This window comes from Marmota monax, unplaced genomic scaffold, assembly GCF_021218885.2.
Source record: "Marmota monax isolate L192 unplaced genomic scaffold, Marmota_monax_Labrador192_F-V1.1 WCK01_AAM20220418_F8-fsc00398, whole genome shotgun sequence".
In the NCBI taxonomy this organism is placed as follows: Eukaryota; Metazoa; Chordata; class Mammalia; order Rodentia; family Sciuridae; genus Marmota; species Marmota monax.
In genome coordinates, this window is record NW_026695073.1 from 660,787 (window position 1) to 683,156 (window position 22,370).

At 46.9% G+C, this 22,370-nt stretch overlaps 1 protein-coding gene across 1 annotated transcript; it reads left to right on the forward strand.

Annotated features, from left to right (window-relative positions):
- Positions 1-2,463: 2,463 nt before the first annotated feature.
- Positions 2,464-6,175, forward strand: LOC131423555 (putative POM121-like protein 1-like). The gene is made up of 2 exons (XM_058573841.1): positions 2,464-2,610; positions 3,801-6,175. Exon 2 carries the CDS (start codon positions 4,220-4,222, stop codon positions 6,173-6,175), a length of 1,956 nt encoding a protein of 651 aa, XP_058429824.1. The 5' UTR covers positions 2,464-2,610; positions 3,801-4,219.
- The last annotated feature ends 16,195 nt before the right edge of the window (positions 6,176-22,370 follow it).

The following is a 22,370-nucleotide window of genomic DNA, read 5'->3' on the forward strand; positions in this document are numbered from 1 at the left end:
TAGGATTTAAACAAAGTCTACACATTGCTTTTGGTCATTCAATTGTTAATCATTTTAATCTGGAACAGACCTTAGTCCACCTTGAATGTCCCACATTCTGGATTAGTCTGTGTGTTTTCTCATTGTATCATTTAACAAGTTTCTCTATTTCCTGTAAACCAGATCTTAGTTTTAGTTATGTTAAGTTCAACTTTTATGGTGTATGTGTGGGTGGGTGAAAAGCTTCTTTACAGTGCTGCTGTGTGGTTCCTATTTATTGTCCTAGAAGGTATGTGACAGCTGGCCATTCTATCTCCCTGGGGGTTTAACTCAAGTGTCTCAAACAGTAGCTCAAGAATCAAGTCCAGTCTGCTGTCTGCTTTTGTAAACAAGGGATTATTGGAACATAGCCACACTATCATCATCTCTGATCTCTTTTGTGCTACTAGGACAGAATTGAATAGTTGTGGCAGAGGCAGTGCGGTTCACCACATTGGAAATATTTATTACCTGGCATTTTGCAGAAAAAGCTTGTTGATCCCTGGTTTAGTGCATTCATGTGATGACAAGCTTGTCCTCCAAATGAGGAACCAAAGGCTCTAAATGTCAAATTGACTTGAATAAGATCCCATCGTGGAGGAGGCAGAGCAATGGAGCCTGTTTTCTGCTTTTCCCCCCACCTTCTGTCCTCATACTGAGGCACTCAGTATCCTAAACATCAGGTAGTCAGGCATCGATGGCCCTTGCATTCTTCCTTAGTGTGACCCACTGGCGTTCTATCAGACCTACAACTCAGCTGCTTGAATAGGACAAGCAGAAGAAGTATAATCTTGTGCTTTTAGCTGTAAGTAACAGAAAATCAAACTTAAACAGGAAATGGTTAGCTCTTGTATTTAAAGTCATTGGTGACCTCAAGGGCCCAGGATCATTCTGTCTCTATCCTCTGCTTAGATTTGTATTGATTTCATGTTCAAGTTAATTCCTCTTCTGACTGTGGATGGTAGTCAAACTGGGGATATGTGCATTCTTGCTACTCCCAGCAAAACAGAGACCTGAGAAACCTTGCTTTCAAACACGACCTATGAGTCCTTTCCCTTGGTTTGATTAGGCCCCCTGTCCATCTCTGGACTAATAATGATGGGGGACAGATGGATGCTAGTTGTGGAAAGAGAACTTAAGTTTAGGGAATAATTCTATAAAATTGGCCTACTGTGCTGACCCCCACATATCTTCTTCTCCAAGAAGTGACTTGCCTGCAGCCCCGCCTTGCTTAAGTGGATGAATATATTTCATTCCTCAGCAAACTACCTGTTATCTGCAGGAGAAATGCAGGCTCAAAATAATTCAGATAAGAGGAACACAAGTTACCCTGAAGGGGGAGATTTTCGTGACCCTTTTCACAGAACTCTCTTTCATCAGAGAGATAAGGATAATTCCTCCTAACCATGAAATCGAGACCCCTCCACCCTGGGTGCCTGGGGGAGCTCCACACACCACTGAAGCCAGGGTCAAGGGGACTGCCCCTTAAGGGGCCCTCCACACTGGGTGGCAGGAGGAGCTCCATACTCCACCCCAGCCAAGGTCGAGGGCACTCCCTCTTCCAGGGGAGAGACCCCTCCACTCTAGGTGTTAGGGGAAGTTCTGCATGACTCTGCAGTCAGGTCCAGGGGACTCCCCCCTCCAGGGGGGATACCCCTCCACATTGGGTGCCTTGAGGAGCTCCTTACTCTGCCCCAGCCAGGGTTGAGGGCACTCCCCCATCCAAGAGCGAGATCCCTCCACCCTGGGTCCTGGAGGTTGCTCTGCAAGCTGCTGCAGCCAGGGTCTAGGGGACTCCCCTCTCCAGGGGTGGGACCTCTCCACCCTAGGTGCCAGGAAGCTCTGCAAGCCGCTGCACCCAGGCTTGAGGGGACTTGCCCTCCAGGCGTGAGACCTCTCCACCCTGACAGCAGAAGGAGCTCTGTATGCTGCTGCAGCCAGGGTGGAGGGCACTGCCCCCTCCAGGGGCAAGACCTCTCCACCCTGGGTGCTGGGGGTGGCTCCACACTTGCAGCCAGGGTCGAGGGGACACCCCTCTCCATGGGTGGGACCCCTCCAACCTAGGTGCCAGGGCAAGCTCTGCAAGCTGCTACAACCAGGCTCCAGGGCACTCCCCCCTCCAGGCTTGAGACCCCTCCACCCTGAGAGTGGGGGGGGGAGGGGGGGAGCTCTGCAGGCCTCATCATCCAGGCTCTAGGATACTCCCCCTTCAAGGGCGAAACCCCTCCACCGTGGGTGCCAAGGGGAGCTCTGTTCGCCGCCCCAGCCAGGGTGGAGGGCACTTTCTCCTCCAGCGGCGGTACCCCACCACTCTAGGGGCAGGGGGAGCTCTGCAAGCTGCTGCAGCAAGATTCCAGGGGACTCCCTTCTCCAGGGGCGGGACCCCTCCACCCTGGGTGCCTGAAGGAGTCGGCACACCACTGCAGCCAGGGTCAAGGGCACTCAACCCTCCAGGGTGAGACCTCTCCACCTTGGGTGCCAGGGTGAGCTCTACACGCCACTGAAGCCAGGGTTGAGGGGACTCCACCCTCCAGGTGCAAGACTCCTCCACCATGGGTGCCAGGGGTAGCTCTGCGCACTGCTGCAGCCACGGTAAGTCAAGGGGACTTTCCATTCCAGGGGCTAGAGGCTTCCACCCTGGGTGCCAGGAGGAGCTCCTTACTCCGCCCCAGCCAGGGTCCAGGGCACTCCCTTCTCCAGTTGGGGAGACCTCTCCACCCTTGGTGCCCTGGAGCTCCGCACACGCCTCCACAGCCAGGGTCTGGTGCACTCCCCCCTCCACAGGGGAGACCCCTCCACCCTGGGTGACAGAGGGAATTCCACATGTAGCCTCAGCTAGGGTGGAGGGGACTTCCCCCTCCAGGGTCCAGACCCATCCACCCTGGGTGATGGGGGAGCTCCATAGGCACGCAGCCATCACATCCAGGCTCCAGGGGACTCTCTCCTCCAGGGGAGGGACCCCTCTACCCTGGGGTCTTGGCGTCGCTCAGCATGCCACTGCAACCAGGATTGAGGGGACTCTCCCCTCCAGGGGCTAGATCTTTTCACCCTGGGTCCGGGGGAGCACGAAACGCCACAGCAGCCAGGGTCCAGCGCACTCCCTGCTCCAGAGACCAGACCCCTCCACCCTGGTTACCTGGGGGAGTTCCGCATGCCACTGCAGCCAGGGTCGAGGGGACTCCTTCCTCCAGGTGCAAGAGCCCTCCACCATGGTGCCAGGGGTAGCTCCGCACAAACACCCGCGCGTCACCATAGTCCCCACGTGCTCCACGCCCCAAGAGCTAACCTCAACCTGCAACAAGAGGCAGTTCAGCCCTCCAGCTGCCCCCACCTCCACTGGACTCCAGCCCACCTGTGCTGCCATCCTGGCAACCTCTGGGGAGGGGCAAGGGTCGCTGCACCAGTCTGAGGGGAGGGATCCCTGGCCATGCCATAGCTGCCACCCCTCAACCTTTGGGCCTTCCACCATCTACAACCCTTCCCAGATGATCGGGAAACCTCATTGGGTCAGGAGGGGGACCAGTGGGACCTGGATCACAGCCCCAGTGCCAGCACTCAACAGTCCCCCCAGGACCTACGCATGCACCAGGCCCGCAGTTCCCGCGCCTATTTCTCCCGCATCTGGTGCAAGCACGTGCAATTTGCATGCGCACGCAGGCAGACTTTGCACAGGCACGCGGAATTTGCACGCGCGCGTCCGTTATTGGCGCGAGCCTGACTCTTGTCCAGTGTGGACGGTTTTCCTCACGTGCTCGCCTGTTCTCCACTCATTCCTTCCTCAGCTGCGTCCTGGCAACAGGTCTGACAGCCATTTCTCCTGAAGCTGCTTGGGTAGCTGAAGAAGGACCTTCTGTGATCCTGTGATCGAGGCTAGAATTACGGACTAGCGCCTTTGCTAAGACTGCCATGGGGACTTCCCACAGCAAGTGTTGTCCCTCATCCCTGCCCCCGGCACTGGGGGGCAGAGACCTGCCAGAAGGGTCCCACAAGAAGCCCGGTCGTGGCCCCCGCCGACTTCCCTCTACTGGTTGGCCACTCCGGGCTGCCTGGGCCAGTGCCACCACTCGCAGGTCATCTTGCCGCCACCCTGCAACTGCTCCTCAGCAGTTGCAAAAAGTGCCTCCTCGGTGCTTTTCCAGGGTCCTGCGGTCGGACCCTTCGATTTTTTCTTAGAGACTTGGGCATTGCCACCTCCCTCCGCATGCCTGGTCTCCTGAAAAGGATGCTGCTGTCAGCTGCAGCTTTCATGGGTTCCTGCAGCCCAGGCCGCAGACCCTGCCAGCAGTCGCCTTGTAGGGCGCAGGGGCAGGAAGTGGCTCCTTGCCAGCTTCCAGTACCCCAAGAACCCTGCCCAGGGAGGACTGTGATCACAGCCCCTGGAGACAGAGGCCAAGTGGTGGCTGAGCAAGCCGAGCACCCTGTAGATAGAGACCATCAGAGAGGACGTCCCCAGGCCACTGGAAGAGCACAATTTACTTTGAGGCCCCTGGGAGCCCATAGCTGTGTGCCTGCCTTTGTGCTGAGGCCTGGGGCTCTGCAGGCAAACCTCTGCCCCCAGAGCTCCCAAGACAGAGCTGAGAGCTCCCGGGCCACCTGCATGAGCTCCTGCCCCAAAAGAAACCCCATCAGCAGCTCCTACAGCTCTACGCAAGGTCTCCGAGCCCTGAAGAGGAGGGCTCCAGACCTATCCAAAGGGGAGCCACCCCTGGGATGCTCTTCATCCCCAGGGATTCCCCCAAAGAAGGCCCAGGGTGAGAAGGTGGCAGAAGGCAGGGTGGGACAACCATTGCTCAGGAAGAAGTCCTCACCCGCAAGAGACACCGGTAGGCCACGGAAACGCAAGTTTCCTCTCCTGCGCCGCCGCCAAGGGGAACCTCTGAAGCTGCCACCACCTCTGGAACTGGCCTGTCCAGTGACTGTTGAGGACCTAGACCGGGAGAAGAAGAAAGCTCTGCAACGCATCAACCGTCTTCTGATGGGTGAGACCCAGGCCATTGGGGGCAGCTGTACCATAGCCCCACAAGCCCATGGGGGGGATCCCTCTCCACTGGGAGGGGCCAGGCCTCTGGCATCAGTGGGCCTCAGTCAGACCTTTCCCCATCCCCCCAGCAGCACCACCGTGGTGGCCCACACCCCAGTGTGGGTCAGCTCTGCTGTCTCTTCCCAGAGCCATCCTCCCATCTCCAATCGTACAGGACCGCTCTTCCCCAGCCTGCCAATTGCTGCTTTCGCCCTTCCTCCCAGGCCATCTCTCAGCACATTGGCAGGCTTGGCTGCACAGCCAGTGGCCCCCTTTGGGGTCACACCCCCACATCTGGGGCCTCCCTCCACTCTGGGTAGGCGCTTCCCGCACTCTCACCAGGGCCCAAAGCCCTACTGTACACACAGGCCCTCACCTGTAGCAAGCTCCAGCTCTCCAGCTCACGGGGTGCGAGGACACATTCCGCAGGGGAAGCAGCCTCTCACCCCTGGAGCCACCGTCCCACCCGTCCCTGGGGTTCCTGGTGGGATGAAGCCCAGAGCCCCCAGCTTTGTCAGCTGTCATCAGCTTGGACACGTGGGAGCTCCAGGTCCAGGGGCAGCTCCGATGCCACCCTTGACTGTGGGCCCAACAACCTTGGGCAGCCTAAACTACTCAGCCCTTGGGGCTGACAAACATAAAAACACCACCATGGGTGCTCATGCCAGAACCCAGACACACTCAGTGACCTCAATGGCAGCTACGAGGACAGACTTGTCCTTGGGTCGGACATCAACCAAGAAAGTACCAAGCTCAGAAAGTAGAGAAACCCCCAAAACTAGAGAGCACCGTGGGGCAAATTTGGGAAATGACACCTACACTGCCCCTAGCCAGAGCACCACCATGGCACCCCGAAAACACACAAAAGAGGGTAAAAAAGGGCAAGGAAAGAGTGGAGTTCCTACCCCGAGTGCCATCCCTCAAAGCCTGCCCACCCAGAAACACCAAAGCTCACCTAAGGGGACAAGCACTACAAAGGATAGCTCTAGTTTCCCTTCAGTCCCTGGGACATCAAGGAGATCAGAGAGCCCAGATTTGCTCCCTGAACTGATGTCAGCCTTTGGGGCCTGGTGTAGCTCCTCCCAAAGAGGAGAAACCCCAAGCAACAGCCAGCAACATGGGGCAAGGTTGGAATAGAACACCTCCAGTGCCCCTAGACAGAGCACCACCATGGCACCCAGGAAACACACAAAAGAGGGCAAAAAAGGGGAAGGAAACAGTGGTGTTTCTACCCCAAGTGTGATCCCTCAAAGCCTGCCCACCCAGAAACACCTAAGCTCATCTCAGGGGACAAGCACCACCATAAAGGGTATCTCTAGTTTGCCTTCAGCCCCTGGGACTTCAAGGAGATCAGAGAGCCCAGACTTGCTCCCTGAACTGATGTCAGCCTTTGGTTCCTGGTGTAGCTCCCCCCAAAGAGGAGAAACCTCAAGCAACAGGCAGCAACATGGGGCAAGTTTGGAACAGAACACCTCCAGTGCCCCTAGACAGAGCACCAACATGGCACCAGAAAAACACACAAAAGAGGGTAAAAAGGGGCAAGGAAACAGTAGTATTCCTGCCCCGAGTGCCATCCCTCAAATCCTGCCCACCCAGAAACACCTAAGCTCACCTTGTGGGACAAGCAGTGCAGCCAGAAAGGATACCTCTAGTTTCCCTTTGGTCCCTGTGACATCGAGAAAAACTGGGAGCCCAGACTTGCTCCCTGAACTCATTACAGCTTTTGAGGCCTTGTGTATCTCCTCCCAAAAAGGAGGGACCCCAAGCAACAGGCAGCAACATGGGGCACGGTTGGAACAGAACACCTCCAGTGCCCCTAGCCAGAGTTCCACCATGGCACCGGGGAAACACACAAAAAAGGGAACAAAAGGGCAAGGAAACACTGGTGTTCCTACCCTGACTGCCATCCCTCAAAGTCTGCCCACCCAGAAACACCTAAGCTCACCTTGTGGGACAAGCAGTACAGCCGGAAAGGATACCTCTAGTTTCCCTTTGGTCCAAATGACATCCAGAGGATCTGGGAGCCCAGACTTGCTCCCTGAACTCATTATAGCTTTTGAGGCCTTGTGTATCTCCTCTCAAAGAAAAGGGACCACAAGCAACAGGCAGCAACATGGGGCACAGATAGAACAGAACACCTCCAGTGCCCCTAGCCAGAGCACCACCATGGGGACCAAGGGACAGAAAGCAAGTCACACACTAGTGAAAGCAACCACTGGTGTGGCCACAGTTATTGCCATCCCCCAAAGTCTGCCCACACAGAAAGGCTTAAGCTCTCCTGGGGGAACCAGCACCACACCCCAGAAATTGACCTCTACTTTGAAGTCCACCCACAATCCATCTGTGAGACCTGGGGGTCCAGATTGGCTCCCAGATCTGATCTCTGCCTTTGGGGCCATGGTCATCAGCCCAAGTGGAGAAACAAGAAGCATGAGAAAGTGCTAAGAGCACACTTGGGCTTTAACACCTTCAGCCCCACTACCCAGATAGGGTGATGCTAACTTCTTTAAGGACTGACCCTGCCTAGATGCCAACAGTCCTCCACTGCCCTCAGCTGGCCTCAGCTGGCCTCAGCTGCCTCCACTCCATGGGGTCACTGGGCATCCTGTCCCATCCACCATAGGATGGTGAGTGTGGCATGCTCTGCCCCTTGAAGACTTGTGAGAGCACTTTGGCCAGGGCACCCACCTCAGTGGGGCAGGGCCATGTCCCCTAAGACAACAACCCATGGGAGCAATCCCAAGGTCAGCCACTTGCTCTGTCTCAACCTACACTCCCTCTCCTCTTCTTGTCTCTAAACACAAAGAATCTTAACTGTCTTAACCATGACGACCCTGAAAATGATGGAACCCTTTTGGCACATCTTTGTCTAATGCTGTCATAATTAGAGCTCACAAACGGCAGACAAGAGTCATCTCTTCAGAGAGCCCAGTGGAGGCTCTTGTTCTTCACCAGGCTGTCACCCCAATACTCCCCAGTCCAACAGAAATCTAATTAGACTGTGCCTGTTACAGGAGCAGCAGAAAAGCCCCAGGCGCAGGTTCCCCTGCAGCCTCCCAGAACCAGTTAGGAGACCTGCATGGCACTCACCACTGTCTCCATCCCCCACAACACCTGGTTCCATTCCTGGTCAGGGACGTTCCCCTCACATTGTTCTGCTCATAGTTGTTGTGGTTCTGTCCTGGTCAGGTTTTAAATCAGGAACACAGTGAACTTGGAGGCTGAGTTTAGACAAGTTCCTTCCACGTCTAGGCTTTGGAATATTTTGGGTAATGTGATACTGGTGTTATTGCTTCTCCTAGAATCTGGTCAAATTCAGCATTGGCATCACTGGGACCTGAGCTTATCTCTGTCATAAGATTTTGCTGCAGTCTCCTTACTTGTCCCTTCTATTATCTGAATGTTTATATCTTCTTGATTCATTTTGGTCCCTACATTTGTCTGTTTCTCCTAGATTTTTCAACATATTTGCATGTAGTTGTTCAAAATTCTCCCTAATGATCCTATGAATTTCCTTGGTATCTGTTGTAAGACCTCCCTTTTCAAGTTTCAATGTCTTGGTTTGGCTCTAATCTCTTTTTCTTTTGTTAATTTAGCTAGAGTTTTGCCACCTATGCTTTATGCTTTCAAAGAACTACTCTTTGTTCCCTTGAACTTGGGTGTTGCTTCTTTACTTTCTATTGCATTTTTTCACCCTAATCTTGATTATCTCTTTCCTTCTCCTGATGTTAGACTGGTTTTTGTTTTCCTGAGGCATCACCAGGAAATTTACTTGAGGTCTCTCTCTTTTGTCTTTAGGTGCAGTTTCCTGTAGTCTTTCCTTTTCATAGTGCTGTTTCTGGATCCCACAAGTTCTGATATGTTGTCTTTCCAAATTCTTCTGATTCTAGGGATTTTTCACTTGATTGATGGTGTGAGGCATAATCCTCAAGTGTTTGTGAGGTTTCTGTAGGTTCTTCTGCTCTTAGTTTCTGGTTTAATTTCATCGAGATTGGAAAGCATATAAGATTTTTTGGTGTTTTTAAAAACTTGCTTTATGGCCTAATACATAATATACCTTGGGGAATGTTCCTTGTGCTGGTGAGTGAAATGTGTACCCCACAGTTGTTGCATGGCCTATTCTATCAATGTCTGTTAAGTCCACTTGTCCCAAGTGTCACTTAACTCTGACATTCCCTTGTTGATTGTTCATCTGGAAGATTAACCTCCTGGAGAGAAGGGCTCTGAAGTCCCCCAGGTTGTTTTTTTTTTTTTTTTCCTGGAGCCTTTGGCTTCCTTTTTGTCTAGTAGTGTTTGATAAAATTGGGTACTCCAACATTGAGATATATATATATATATATATATATATATATATATATATATATATATATATATATAACATTGTGATATGATACCTTCTTCCTGTGTTTCCCTTGATGAAGTTACAGTACCCTTGTTTGTCTCTTGTGCCTGGCTTTGGCTTCAGTGTGTTTGTCATATATAAGCATAGTGACTTCTCCCTACCTCCACACTCCACTTGCTTGGAAAATTATTTTCCATCTTTCCATTTTCACTCTTGCTCACTTTCGCAGGGGAGGGGAGTTTCTTGTGGGAAGTAGATTTTAAAAAAAATTCAATCTATCCCTGTATCTTTAAATTGAAGAATAAAGACCATGTGTACTCGAGGTTATTCTGAAAGGTATGGAATGTTTCTTATATTTTGTTGGCTTTCTTTCTTTCTTTTTTCTTTCTTTCTTTCTTTCTCTTTTTGCTTGTCATTTTGGTGAAGATGGAAACATGGAATGCTCAGATGTTTCAGGGTTTTCTAAATTGATGACATATGACACTCTCATTTCTCAATTGTGTATCTATTCTTCTAGAGACACTTCCTGAGCTCTCACAGTTGTGTTCATCTTTCTTCCTCTTCTGTAAGATTCTTTAAGCATCTTTCCAGCTGGTTTAGTGCCCATGAATTCTGTTAGGATCTTCTCATCTTGGAAGGTCTCTAACTCTCTTCCAGTTCTGAAGGCTAGTACTATGTTCCTGGGTGCAGTAATCTAGGTTGGTACCTCTGTTCTTTCAATGCTTGTAATACATCACTCCTGCTCATGACCTGCATGGGGAGGGAGGAGGAAACCACTGAAGTGTTTGTGAGGTTTCTGTAGGTTCTTCTGCTCTTAGTTTCTGGTTTAATTTCATTGTGATTGGAAAGCATATAAGATTTTTTGGTATTTTTAAAAACTTGCTTTATGGCCTAATACATAATATACCTTGGGGAATGTTCCTTGTGCGGGTGAGTGAAATGTGTACCCCACAGTTGTTGCATGGCCTATTCTATCGATGTCTGTTAAGTCCACTTGTCCCATAGTGCCACTTAACTCTGCCATTCCCTTGTTGATTGTTCATCTGGAAGATTAACCTCCTGGAGAGAAGGGCTCTGAAGTCCCCCAGTTTTTTTGTTTTTTTGTTTGTTTTTTTTTTCTGGAGCCTATGGCTTCCTTTTTGTCTAGTAGTGTTTGGTAAAATTGGGTACTCCAACATTGGTATATATATATATATATATATATATATATATATATATATATATATATATATATATGACATTGTGATATGATACCTTCTTCCTGTGTTTCTCTTGATGAACTTAGAGTACCCTTATTTGTCTCTTGTGCCTGGCTTTGGCTTCAGTGTGTTTGTCATATATAAGCATAGTGACTTCTCCCTACCTCCACACTCCACTTGCTTGGAAAATTATTTTCCATCTTTCCATTTTCACTCTTGCTCACTTTTGCAGGGGAGGGGAGTTTCTTGTGGGAAGTAGATTTTAAAAAAATTCAATCTATCCCTGTATCTTTAAATTGAAGTATAAAGACCATGTGTACTCGAGGTTATCCTGAAAGGTCCGGTATGTTTCTTATTTTTTGTTGGCTTTCTTTCTTTCTTTCTTTCTTTCTTTCTTTCTTTCTTTCTTTCTTTCTTTCTTTCTTTCTTCCTTCCTTTCTTTTTTCGCTTGTCATTTTGGTGAAGAAGGAAACATGGAATGCTCAGATGTTTCAGGGTTTTCTAAATTGATAACCTGTGATAACATGTGACACTCTCATTTCTCATTTGTGTATCTATTCTCCTAGAGACACTTTCTGAGCTCTCACAGTTGTGTTCATCTTTGTTCCTCTTCTGTAAGATTCCTTTAAGTATCTGTCCAGCTGGGTTAGTGCCCATGAATTCTGTTAGGATCTTCTCATCTTGGAAGGTCTCTAATTCTCTTCCAGTTCTGAAGGCTAGTACTATGTTCCTGGGTGCAGTAATCTAGGTTGGCACCTCTGTTCTTTCAGTGCTTGTAATACATCACTCCTGTTCGTGACCTGCATGGGGAGGGAGGAGGAAACCCCTGAAGTGTGGGCTGGCTGAAAATAAAGCCCAGGATAGTAATATTAATAATTATTAATATTAATAATTAATATTAAGAACTAAACACAAAAGATGCAGGACAATATTGGAAGCAGTGGCTTGACAAGTGGAAGAGAACTAATGGGTCTGATGCTAACAAGGAGAAAAGCCTGGGAATGCTTCCTTTATAATGAAACACACCAAAGGTATTCAGTGAGGAGCATAATAAGAAAAACACGATAAGAGTGGGGAAAACAAATTGTTTGAGGCTTCACAGGTTATTCCTATCTCTGGGTGGCTGTGTTTGACCCTAGGGCTGTGAGCTAAGGTTCATAAGGTCCAAGCTATTATTATTGCTATGCCAAACACCATTAGATAATTTTTCCCAACCCCATTGGAAAGCATATTATTTGTCTGCAGTTATGACAGATATGCTTATAGCCAGCATGGCATCTAATCCTTTGTTCAAATTTGAGTGTGGAAAGTTCATTTCCTACATAAATTTTCAAAGCATTAATTTAGTCTCAATCTTTTCTTCAATAGTCTCCCAAGTGTAAGGGCTTTGGAAGTATTTTGAGCCAAATTATTGAGGCAATGAGCTTCATTAGATTGCATTTCTTAAAAAGTTCCATGATATTTCTCACCTTTTCTCCTCACTCTTACATTTCCAGTAATTAAAGCCTAAGGAGATTGAACTCAGGCTCCTAGGCCTTAATAGGAGCCCTCTTTGCAATTGTTGTCTATAAAGTCAGACATGGAGCCATCAGTACAATTGAGAAAATCGGAGGCAGCAAATAAATGCCAGAGATCTTTTGGAATACCACCCTTATGAAAGTTAAAATATTAAAAATGGAACCTACAGGGGTCATAGCATCCTGATGTGGTTTTTATCATTTCTTGGAGACCAATCCAAAATATATCCACATTTCTAGAGGCATTATGTTGTGATGGCAAGACATTAACAAACTCTGTCGATTTAGGACAGGTGCCAAATTCTATTGCAGAATATTTAGGGCAGTAATTTATTGGTGGATTTTCCATGGGAATGGCTGGCTTTTTATGGGCAACTCCCATTTAATAACTGTCCATCCATTTGACCTTAAGTCCCAGCGGCCAGTATGCTCTCTTTTCCTTAAAAGTTACTTTTAAAACAGCCACCATATTCATCATGGGACTTACATAGGTGGATTCCCACTGTAGCCAATGTAATTAAATCCAGGCACATGCATTCATCTGTAAAACCTCCCATTATGTGAATATCATTAGTAGATACTGGGATGGATTCTCCAGTCCACAAAGGTAGACCTGGGAAATAGGTCCAATAAGTTTCTCCACAGACTCCACTCACCTGGAAACTCAACAGAACCAGCATAGCCACAAACATTGTGGTTCAGACTTATTACCTCCTTGTTGTTAAATTATCTGCTCAGCCTGAAAGGCCAGGTCCTTTAGTTGACAGGTTGTGTTTTCTGGAAACATACAGGCATAGCCTCTACCCTATGTTATTACTGAATCTGATTTATTCTAGTGCTCCTTGTGTCACTCAGCAGGAGTGAGATTTTAATATCACAATTTTGGAACTTTTTAAAATAATTGTGAGATTTAGTGGGGTTATATGCGATTTTGTTTCCTCCTTTTTATTTTTAAAATTGTAGAAAAAAAGTTGATATAAGCTGGAGCATACTTAGCTTAAATGAGAGAATGGCCCAGCCCTTTACAAGTATTTAAACAGGAAGAAGTGACAATAAATATTTTTATTTGGCCATGAAAATTAGCAAAAGTGACCTGTGATGCATGGGAAGATGGTTAAAGTCCATGCTGTTGAGCCAAAGAGGGCACCACAGCAAAAGGAGGCCTAGATTTTTGTTGTTTTTATGAATTTTATGATTTTCCTTTGTGTCTATTAATGGGCTAAGCAACAAAATTATAAAATGGGGCCAGTATAGATACTGAAATACAGTTTTACAAGTTGTTTGTCTTATAGGTAATGACCTTATTATTACAAATTAACTTCAGTTGTTACATTACAATTTGTACTTGTGTAAGGCTTTAACAGGTAATAGTTTTAAAACTTATAAGGATAATACAATATAAAACTAATAAGAGTAAAACATTTAATTTTATAATACTTATAAATTAAGGAATATAATTATATATAATTTGAAACATTTACTTATTTACATATAGTATTTTGTTTAATTTAGGAATACAGTAATCTTTATAACAAAAGCCTATCTTCTGAATTTAATTTTAAATAAACTTGAATAATTATCTTACCTTGGAATGAGATGGAAGAATTTTAACTTAGGTTAGGTGGCCTCTTGGTCAACCTTGGGCAAGATGTTTTGATTTTGCAATAATCTTATTTTTTTGACTGAATATTATTATTATTTTATAGAAATTTATATATATATATATATATATATATATATATATATATGATTTTTGAATTAATATGAATTAGTGAACATAATTAATCATTATATATGAAACATGAAACTGGTAAGAGAAGTTTTAATTCCGTTTTAAGAGAAAGTGCTAAAACATTTTTATATCCCATACTTTTAACGTTTAAATAAGTTAGGCTCTCTTTGTTGTCCTTTAGAAATATATTTAAGTTGACTTCTCAGTAGAGAGGAATATAAAATTTTATAACATTTCTCAGTAGCCATCCATGAACCATAGGGTCAAGATGCTTGGTGAGGTATCCCATTGGCTTATAGGAGTGTCCATTTGGTGGAGTAAGGAGACCATTGGTGATACCCTGTCTTTCACCCATAATGAGGTAGAAAGGATGGTTAGGGTTAGGAAGAGAGAGAGTGAGAGGAGATATAAGAGCATCCCTGAGCTTGTGAAAGGAATTGGCTACTAGGATAGAGGAGGTGAGGGACCTGTGAGGGGTCTCCTTAGCAGCCTTGTATAAGGGGTTGGCAAGAAGTGCAAAGTGGGGAACCCAATGCCCGAAAAAGCCTGCCAGACCCAGGAAGGAGAGGATGTAGTCCACTGTTTTGGGTGGCTGTAGGTCACGAGGAGCTTGAATTCTGTCCGTTGTCAGGCTTTTAGAGGTTGGAGTGAGAAGTGTACCTAAATAGATAACTGAAGAGGTAGTAAGCTGGGCTTTGGCTGGAGGGACCAGATAGTCCAGGGACCCCAAGAAATTGAGGAGCTGAGAAGTGTGAGTTCTGGAAACCTTGAGTGATGAACTGCATAGGAGAAGGTCATCCACATACTTTAAGAGCGTGTTGCCCCCCAAGTTACAAGCAGTTAGTTCCCATGCCAAGGCTTTCTCAAATAGATGGGGACTGTCCCTGAAGCCTTTAGGTAGGACTCTCTGTCCATGTCATCTGTTGAGACCTAAAGGATGTAGGGTCTACCCATATGAAGGCAAAGACCTAATAAGTGTCAGAATGGAGGGCCACTGTAAAGAAGGCATCTTTAAGATCCAGGACATTAAAGTGAGTGTTCAAAGGGGGGACATGAGAAAGAAGAGTGTCAGGGTTGGGAACTACCTGGTGGATGGGAATAACTGTCTCTTTAGTTAGGCGAAGATTCTGAACTAAGCGATAGGTTCCTGAGGGTTTGCATCCTGGAAATATGGAAGTGTTGCAGGGGGAGTAAGTAGGAAGGGGTCCCTGGGCATTAACCAGTCTATGATGGGTCTAAGTTCCTCCCTATGGGTTTTGGAGATGGAAAATTGGGGACATAAAGGAAGTTTAGTTTGCAGTTTCAGCCAAGTATGGACTGGTGGGAAGCTATGACCAGCTAGGAGATGTCCCAGACCTGGGGATCGACTAGATCAGGGGGCAATGGCACAGTAGCTACTGTCAGGTTATTAGAGAGCATAAGGATTAGCAGCATAAGGACATGGGAGGTAGTATTCTTGTGGTGTTATTTCGACCATGTCTCCTTGTAATTGGAGAACATCTCTGTCTAGGAGAGAAACTGGACAGGATGGAATGACCAGAAAAGAGTTTGTGAATGGGTGTCGCTTCAGGGCACAGGTCAACTGAGCAATTCAGTTTGGGTAGAAAGATTTGCTGTCATTCTCCATAACTGAGACCTGGGAAGAAAACAGAGGCCCAGAGTGGGCAGGCAAGACAGAATTTGTAGCCTCTGTGTGCACAAGAAAGGTTTTAGACTTAACCACTACCTGAACCATTATCCCGGGCTCCATGAGTGAAATGGGGGTCCTTGAGTCTGGGCTTCCTCAGTCTTCTGTGAACACCAACAGTTCAAGAGAAGGGACCACCTAGCTGGTCATACCCCCAGGTAGAGGCACTAAGGAAGGGCCAGCCGTGGGGCAGTCACATTTCCAATATTCTGTCTGCTTACAGATGGGGCATGGCCTGGAAGGAGGGTGTGGACTTGGGCATTGGTTAGCCCAGTGACCTTCACATCCACATTTGAAGCAAGTCCCTGGCAGAGAGGAATGCTGAATCCCCCATGAAGCTCTTGCTTGAGCTGTAGGCCTCAGGGCCGCTGGTAAGGCCTGGGTTTGGAATGTTACATTTTTCTGTAATTGGGCCTGCCTGGGTAGTTCAGCTGACTCCTCCTGGGCATTATAAACTTTAAAGGCCATTTTCACCAGATCTTGGATAGGAGTCTGAGGGCCCTCCTCAGCTTGTTTGAGCTTTTTTCTAATATCATAGGTTGATTGAGCCTGCTGGATGTGGGCTTGCTCATCCTGGGTAAGGATGAAGGACAGAACAAAATAGACATCATGTCAGATAAGATCATAAGTCTGGGAGAGGTATTAACATTCCTTAACATAAGTAGAAGTGTCAGCAGAGAAGGACCCAAGGCGCTTTTCAATCTGGGAAGATCTTGAAGTGAGAATGGGACATGTACTTGGCCAATCCCTTCAGCATCAGCCACTTCCCTGAAAGGACAAAGGAACTTTGGGTTATCTGGTAAGAGGGTCTGGTGGGACTGGGTGTGGGCACTGACAGGAGAAATGAGGGGTGAGTGGGTGGAGTTGATCATGGCTGTAGGCGAGGAGGAAGGAGAGAAGGGGGAGAGGGATGGAGGAGGAGGGGAAAGGTTGTGTCAGTAGAAGAGGTGGGCAGGGAAGCCATGGCTGCAGGAGAAGAGGGAGTTGTGGGGAGTGAGGGAGGAGGAGCTGTGGTGGCAGGAGGAGGGGTGGAGGGGTGAGTGTGGTGGCAGGAGCAGATTGGTGTGTATGGGGAGGAGGAAGATGGGTAAGGTAGGGCTGAGAGCAGCTCGGGTGGTTCTGAGAATGTGGAAAGACAGGTTGAAGAACAATGGGAAGGAGTTTGGGATTTTCCTAACAAGGAAGACTGGAGCAGAACAGATAGAACAGAGAGGAGGACGGAGGCAGAGAGCAGAGGAAAGGACGGAGCATATCTCAAAAATCCTGAACATTTTTGCCCATTTTCCTGTCCAGAGACAGAAATTGTCCAATTCAGTGAGGGTTTCAAATCAAAAGTTCCTTCTGTGGGCCATTGTGACTCATTGTTTAAGTCTGGTTCTTTTTCAAACACTCTCTCTCTCTGGGTTTATGTTCTGCCTTAATTCCTTTCATTCTTTCAGTTGCATTCTCTCAAATTCCATTGATATTTTTAAAAGATTAATGTTTTGCATAGTTTGTCTGGCATGTTCAAATATTTTGCATCAGTGCCAAGAAAATTATAGAACATAGGTGGCGTCTGGTTGTCTTGTATTGTGAAATTTCTCTTATTTGTGTTGACACTTGTACTGCCAATGGGCTGGATATGTCTCTGCTTTTTTTTTAATCTGGGTTGGAACACAGAGGAGCTTAAACACTGAGCCAGCCACATCTTCAGCCCTTTTTAAAAAATTTTCATTTGTAGAGAAGCTATCATTAACTTGCATAGGGCACCACTGTGTTACAGAAGCTGGCTTTGAAATTTCAATCCTCCTACCTCAGTCTCCTATCTGCTGGGATTAAAGGCAGGCACTGTCCAGTTGTGTCTCACACTTGTTTTGGATCCATTATTATCAACTGCCTTCTCCTGGTGCAGTGGGCTAGGGATGGTTTGGTGTGTGGTGTTGAGTTTCACTCCAGATGCATTCCATTGCCCCTTTTCACTGTTGCATCTCTAGCTGTGACTACTGAGGCCTGACCCTGGGCCTCAAGTTCCACAGTGTGAAGGAGTGGAATTCTCTGCTTGTCGAGGGTGTGGGGAGCCTCTGGTATTCCTGTGGTGTGATGCAGACAGAAGGGTCTATGGGTCATGCCTCTCTACTTCCTCCTGCAGTTGGTAGAGAAGGGCCCACCACCAGATGATGTTTCCTTGAGCTCTGATGCCATTTGTTTTGTCCCTTAAAATCTCATTTTGGGCCATATATGTGTAAGCAATTATCCAGACCACTCCTCTGTGAAATTGGAATGCTTATGACAGAAAATAAAAGAGGTGACTCAAGATGCCAATTCTGTGCCCAAAAAAGACTGAAAATGAAAAAAACTGCCAAAAATAGTGGGCCCAATTTGAGGGCCATATTGTTTTTAGGATTGGCAAAGAACTACACCTAAATATCCAACACTGGTAGAAAATTGAATGAAAAGGAGCTCAGAAGCACCTTGTGGGCGACTATTGGGAAAAAGCTTCTCCAGGCAGAGTATAGGTGACTTCTTTCAATGTAAAAATGTTCTCACCTTTTTCTCCAAATAAGATTTATTCACCAGGTGAATAAATCTTGAGAACTTTGGAGACTGTGTGATGCCTGGAGACCTCAATCAACATGGAACACAAAAAAATGACACACACTCTAAAATGGAGGTAGGGAAAGAGCTGGGTAGGCAGATGGGAGACTTGGGCTCACCAAGGTCAGGTTTCTCCTAACAGAAAGACCACAGTGGAACAGAATACAAAGACCACAGATGCAAGGCTGAGCATCAAACAAAGGGTGAGACATCTGTTATCCAGAGCCCAGACCTTTCTGAAAAGGGACAAACTTCAACACAGTGATCTTAACCTGAATGGAAGAAAGGGCACGTGAAGAGCACATTGTCACTGAATGCCTTACCCAGGAGTGGGCTGGGGGCTGATTTTCTTAACCCTTAGATCCTTATAAAACCTGAGACAACTGCCACTCACTGGCAATCCTCTCTTGGGACCCCACCCATGCAGGAGTTCTGCTTTTTTTATATTGTTTTTGTAATTTCTGACACTTTGCCCTCACCCTTCCACTATTTGTGTCTGAAATTCTTTTAATGGATTAACAAGGCAAAGAACCCACTCAACTCCATGGTATGTGTTACAAAATAACTGTAGACTAATTATGTCAGGAAACTAGACTGATATGGGAAGTGCTATTACCTACTGCCCATCCCCACATCCTGCCTGTCCCCAGAATGGGGCTGCAGTTGAACCCTTATGAGATCACACAGGGAAGACGCTTTCAGACCTCACTAAGAAGAATGAATTCTCCACCTTGAAAATGTGAAGGCAGCACCCAATATTCTGTACAGCTGCTGAAACTAATTCTGACCTCCACGCAGGAATTTCCTTCTTCTAGGACAACACCCTCTCCTCAGTGCCATTCCCATACTTTCTAGGCAGCAGACGCAATCCTGCTTATGACAGAAAAAACAGAGATCCGAAGCGCAATTCATGGATAAGTGGACAGGCCCTCATGAAGTACTCCTCATCGCTCAGACATTTCTAACTCTCATTCACCACATCTGAGGAGGAAAGACACCACCAGAAGGTGATTTGCCCTTCTCATCCTGGGAACCCACAGTCCCTGGTTAGTGGACAACCCCTCTATAAATCTCACATGTCTGTTCAGGAGACAACCCTAGATGGAATATATCAAGCTTTCATGTGTTCAATGATTGTTCCTCTTGACCTTCTCTGTCCCTCCCTAAAACCAGGTCAGAGTCCTTTCCACCTGGTTACAAATTGGGCTCTCTGTTTTTGATCTCCATCATCAGGTGGATGGTTGAGACTGTGGAGAGCTCCCTCTGCTGGACACTGACTAACGAATTTGGAAAATTCAGGCAGCCAATCAAAGTACATGGCAGCAGGTCCCTAACTGGCTCAGATCAAGGGGGATAGCTGCCATGCTCAACCCAGAATGCCTCCTTCCCCCTTCTAACCAGGAGAGTCCTGAGATGTTCAAAATCAAGGCTGAGAAGTAAAAACCTGTCTCTTCTAGAAAGAGAAGGATTTGACACCACTCCAGACAAAAGCCATGGAGTAGGTGATGGAGCCAGATGGCTACTGGCAGGAGAAGCTGAATGGGTGAGAGATCCACCTCATGTACTGTGCACTACATGCATTTTGTGGAACTCCCCACCGAGTAGATTGGGCTCCCCAAAAGTTGTAGAATGCAACCATCACGCCGAAGGAGACCATGTGCCTTGGCCTATAGATACATTCTTGGGAAATGAAGAATCTCCTTTTCTGGCCTACTCAGAATGTTTCTTGAGTTGAAGGGATGCTGACCCCTGATCTAGTGCCCCAACTGGAAGTGTAAAGGGAAGACTCACACTTGCTGTATGACCTGCCACCTGTCACACACTTCCTTGGTTTTGAAGGGTCTGCATCATCGGTCACATCCACCAGGGGCCCCACTGCTCATATTTTTCCCTTTCCGAGGTGGCCTCTTCTTTTTGATTCTTTGTGTAGTTTGTGAGTCTTGGGCCAATCACCATCAGGAACATCTTCCACAGAGAGTGCAGGCATGGCATCAGAACACCTGGGCCAGGAAGAACAAGAAAAGAAAACTCACTTTTGTTTTGAACCTAGGGAAAAATTAATTCAAGGGTGTAACATATTCTTGAGGCATTTGTGTCATTCTTCTTTGACAAAGGAGGAGTGCTTCCTGAGTACATCTTCCCACTTTCTGGAATTGGGATGGTAGTAGAGTGTTTTCTGTGTGAACAACAACAACAAAAAAACTTAATCCGATGTTAGTGTTAAGGAAATATTGAGAGGTTTTCAATATGTGGACCAATGCATGTGGAGCTCTGTGGTCATCATCCCCATGCTCACAGCCCTCCCAGGGAAGTCTAAACAGAAAATTACTATAGCTCTCATCCCCCAGAGTAGATGGAGGTCCAAGGGCCAACCACTGCTCCTGAAATTGGGTCATTGGAAATTCATACCATCAGCTAAACTGAGAAGGGGCCTCTTCTGGAGACTGTAGCTGGGTAGGAAAGCTGACACCATCACTGCTGAATGGCTGGAGGTGCAGGGTGGTCCCACTGTATAACTAAGAGTCCTCATGGGAAGAACCAATCTCCTGGAGCTCCTCACACCTCCACACATCTCCCTCCAGTTAGCACACCAGCTGCTCAGGAGGAAGGTCAGACAAAGCTTCCCTCATGTTTCCAGTGGGGATAGAGGAAACTGAGGCATTGGCTTCTAGGTCCACCTGGATCCATCCTCCTTTCATGAATACAACATATTCCCTATGATAAAACATCTGAGCGAGCCTAACCAGCCTGGGTTCCCTGGCATGGGGGAAGGGATGGCTCCAAATGTAGTCCCATCTGGCCTTTTATTGGGGAGAATGGAAATAACTACCTCCAGTTTCCTCTGCACTTCCAGTCACATCTGAAGAGGAGGAATGAGAAGGACTTGAGAAAGTCACAGCCCAGGGTCTCAGGCTCAATTACTGACTGGTCTCAGGATTAATGAAGGCTTCCTCCCTCCATACCTCACCCTGCAACTCTAGGACCTCCATATACTAATGGCAGTTTTCACAAGACGGAATTGTAAGACTCAGACCTTATGAAGATACCCTTAGGAAAACCAAAGTCACAAGCCCTTAAAAAATACAGCTCATCATCACACCACAACTCTGAGCCAATAAAATATAAACTAGATCTAGAGGCCTACAAGCCTCTGTTCCTTTTCGCCAGTACATCATGTCCACAGCAGGACTAAATGTGAAAAGTGCACTAACAAAAGGCATCATTTGAAGAGACAGAGGCAGCAGTAGAACCATCCTGAAACATGCAGTGAAGAGAGCCTTGGACAACTGAGAAAGAGAAACAAGTGTGGTTAATATGCTAGGGCTCTAAAGGACACATAGGGCACATGTGATATGAACAGAGAGAATGTGCAGTGTGGATAGAGCAAGCCTGGGAGCCATGTTCTGATTTGGCAGAAATATTGCAATGGTAAGGCTAGGACTTTAAAATCACTAAGATCATAACCCACTTGAATCAAAGTGTGGAATATGATATGTCAAGAAATTTGCAATGTTTTGAACAACCAACAATAAAAAAATAAAAAATGAATAAATAAATAAAATCACTAACATCAATATGTGCCTGGATCCAAAGTGAAAGACAGCGTGCAAGAACTGATGAGGGATGGAAAGGGGACAGGGCAAACTCTAGTGAGAATACAAACATGAAGGTTAGTTGTTAAAAATGTCCTCACAGGAGAGGGCCTTCCATATATGTGCTTCTGCATAGACTGGGCAGTGGCCAAGGATTCAAAAGTGTCATTTGAAGTGAACTGAACAAACTCTGAGAATACAGAGAAGCAATACAGAAACCTGCCAGAGCAGGTGAGCAAGGGATTGCACTAAGTTTCCAAAATCACTCCAGAATTCTGCCCCTGAGAATTACAGTGAATGAGCTCCAAAACATACAGAGCCTCCTAGCAGAATTGATCACCCAGAGGGAAGAACCAGTGAGCTCCAACACAGTTCACTTAAATGCCAAAGAGAGCAGAAACAGAGGAAGAAAATGAAGTAGGAATAAAGAAAGTGTAGGAGACTTGGGGAAGCAACATGAAGGGCCATCTCTTAAAGATAAATTGGTTGTCTTCTCAGCAAATGTTAAAACTACACTGAAACTACCAGAGTATAAGAACAGTAGTGAATAAACTGGCCATATTTCAATGTGGAAAACAAAGTAGAAAATCTTCATGATCATTAGAACCCTATGCATGTTACATTAGCAAAATCATTGACCCAAAACATGCATTCTAAAGAATTTCTACAACACAGTTCTCTTACTCTT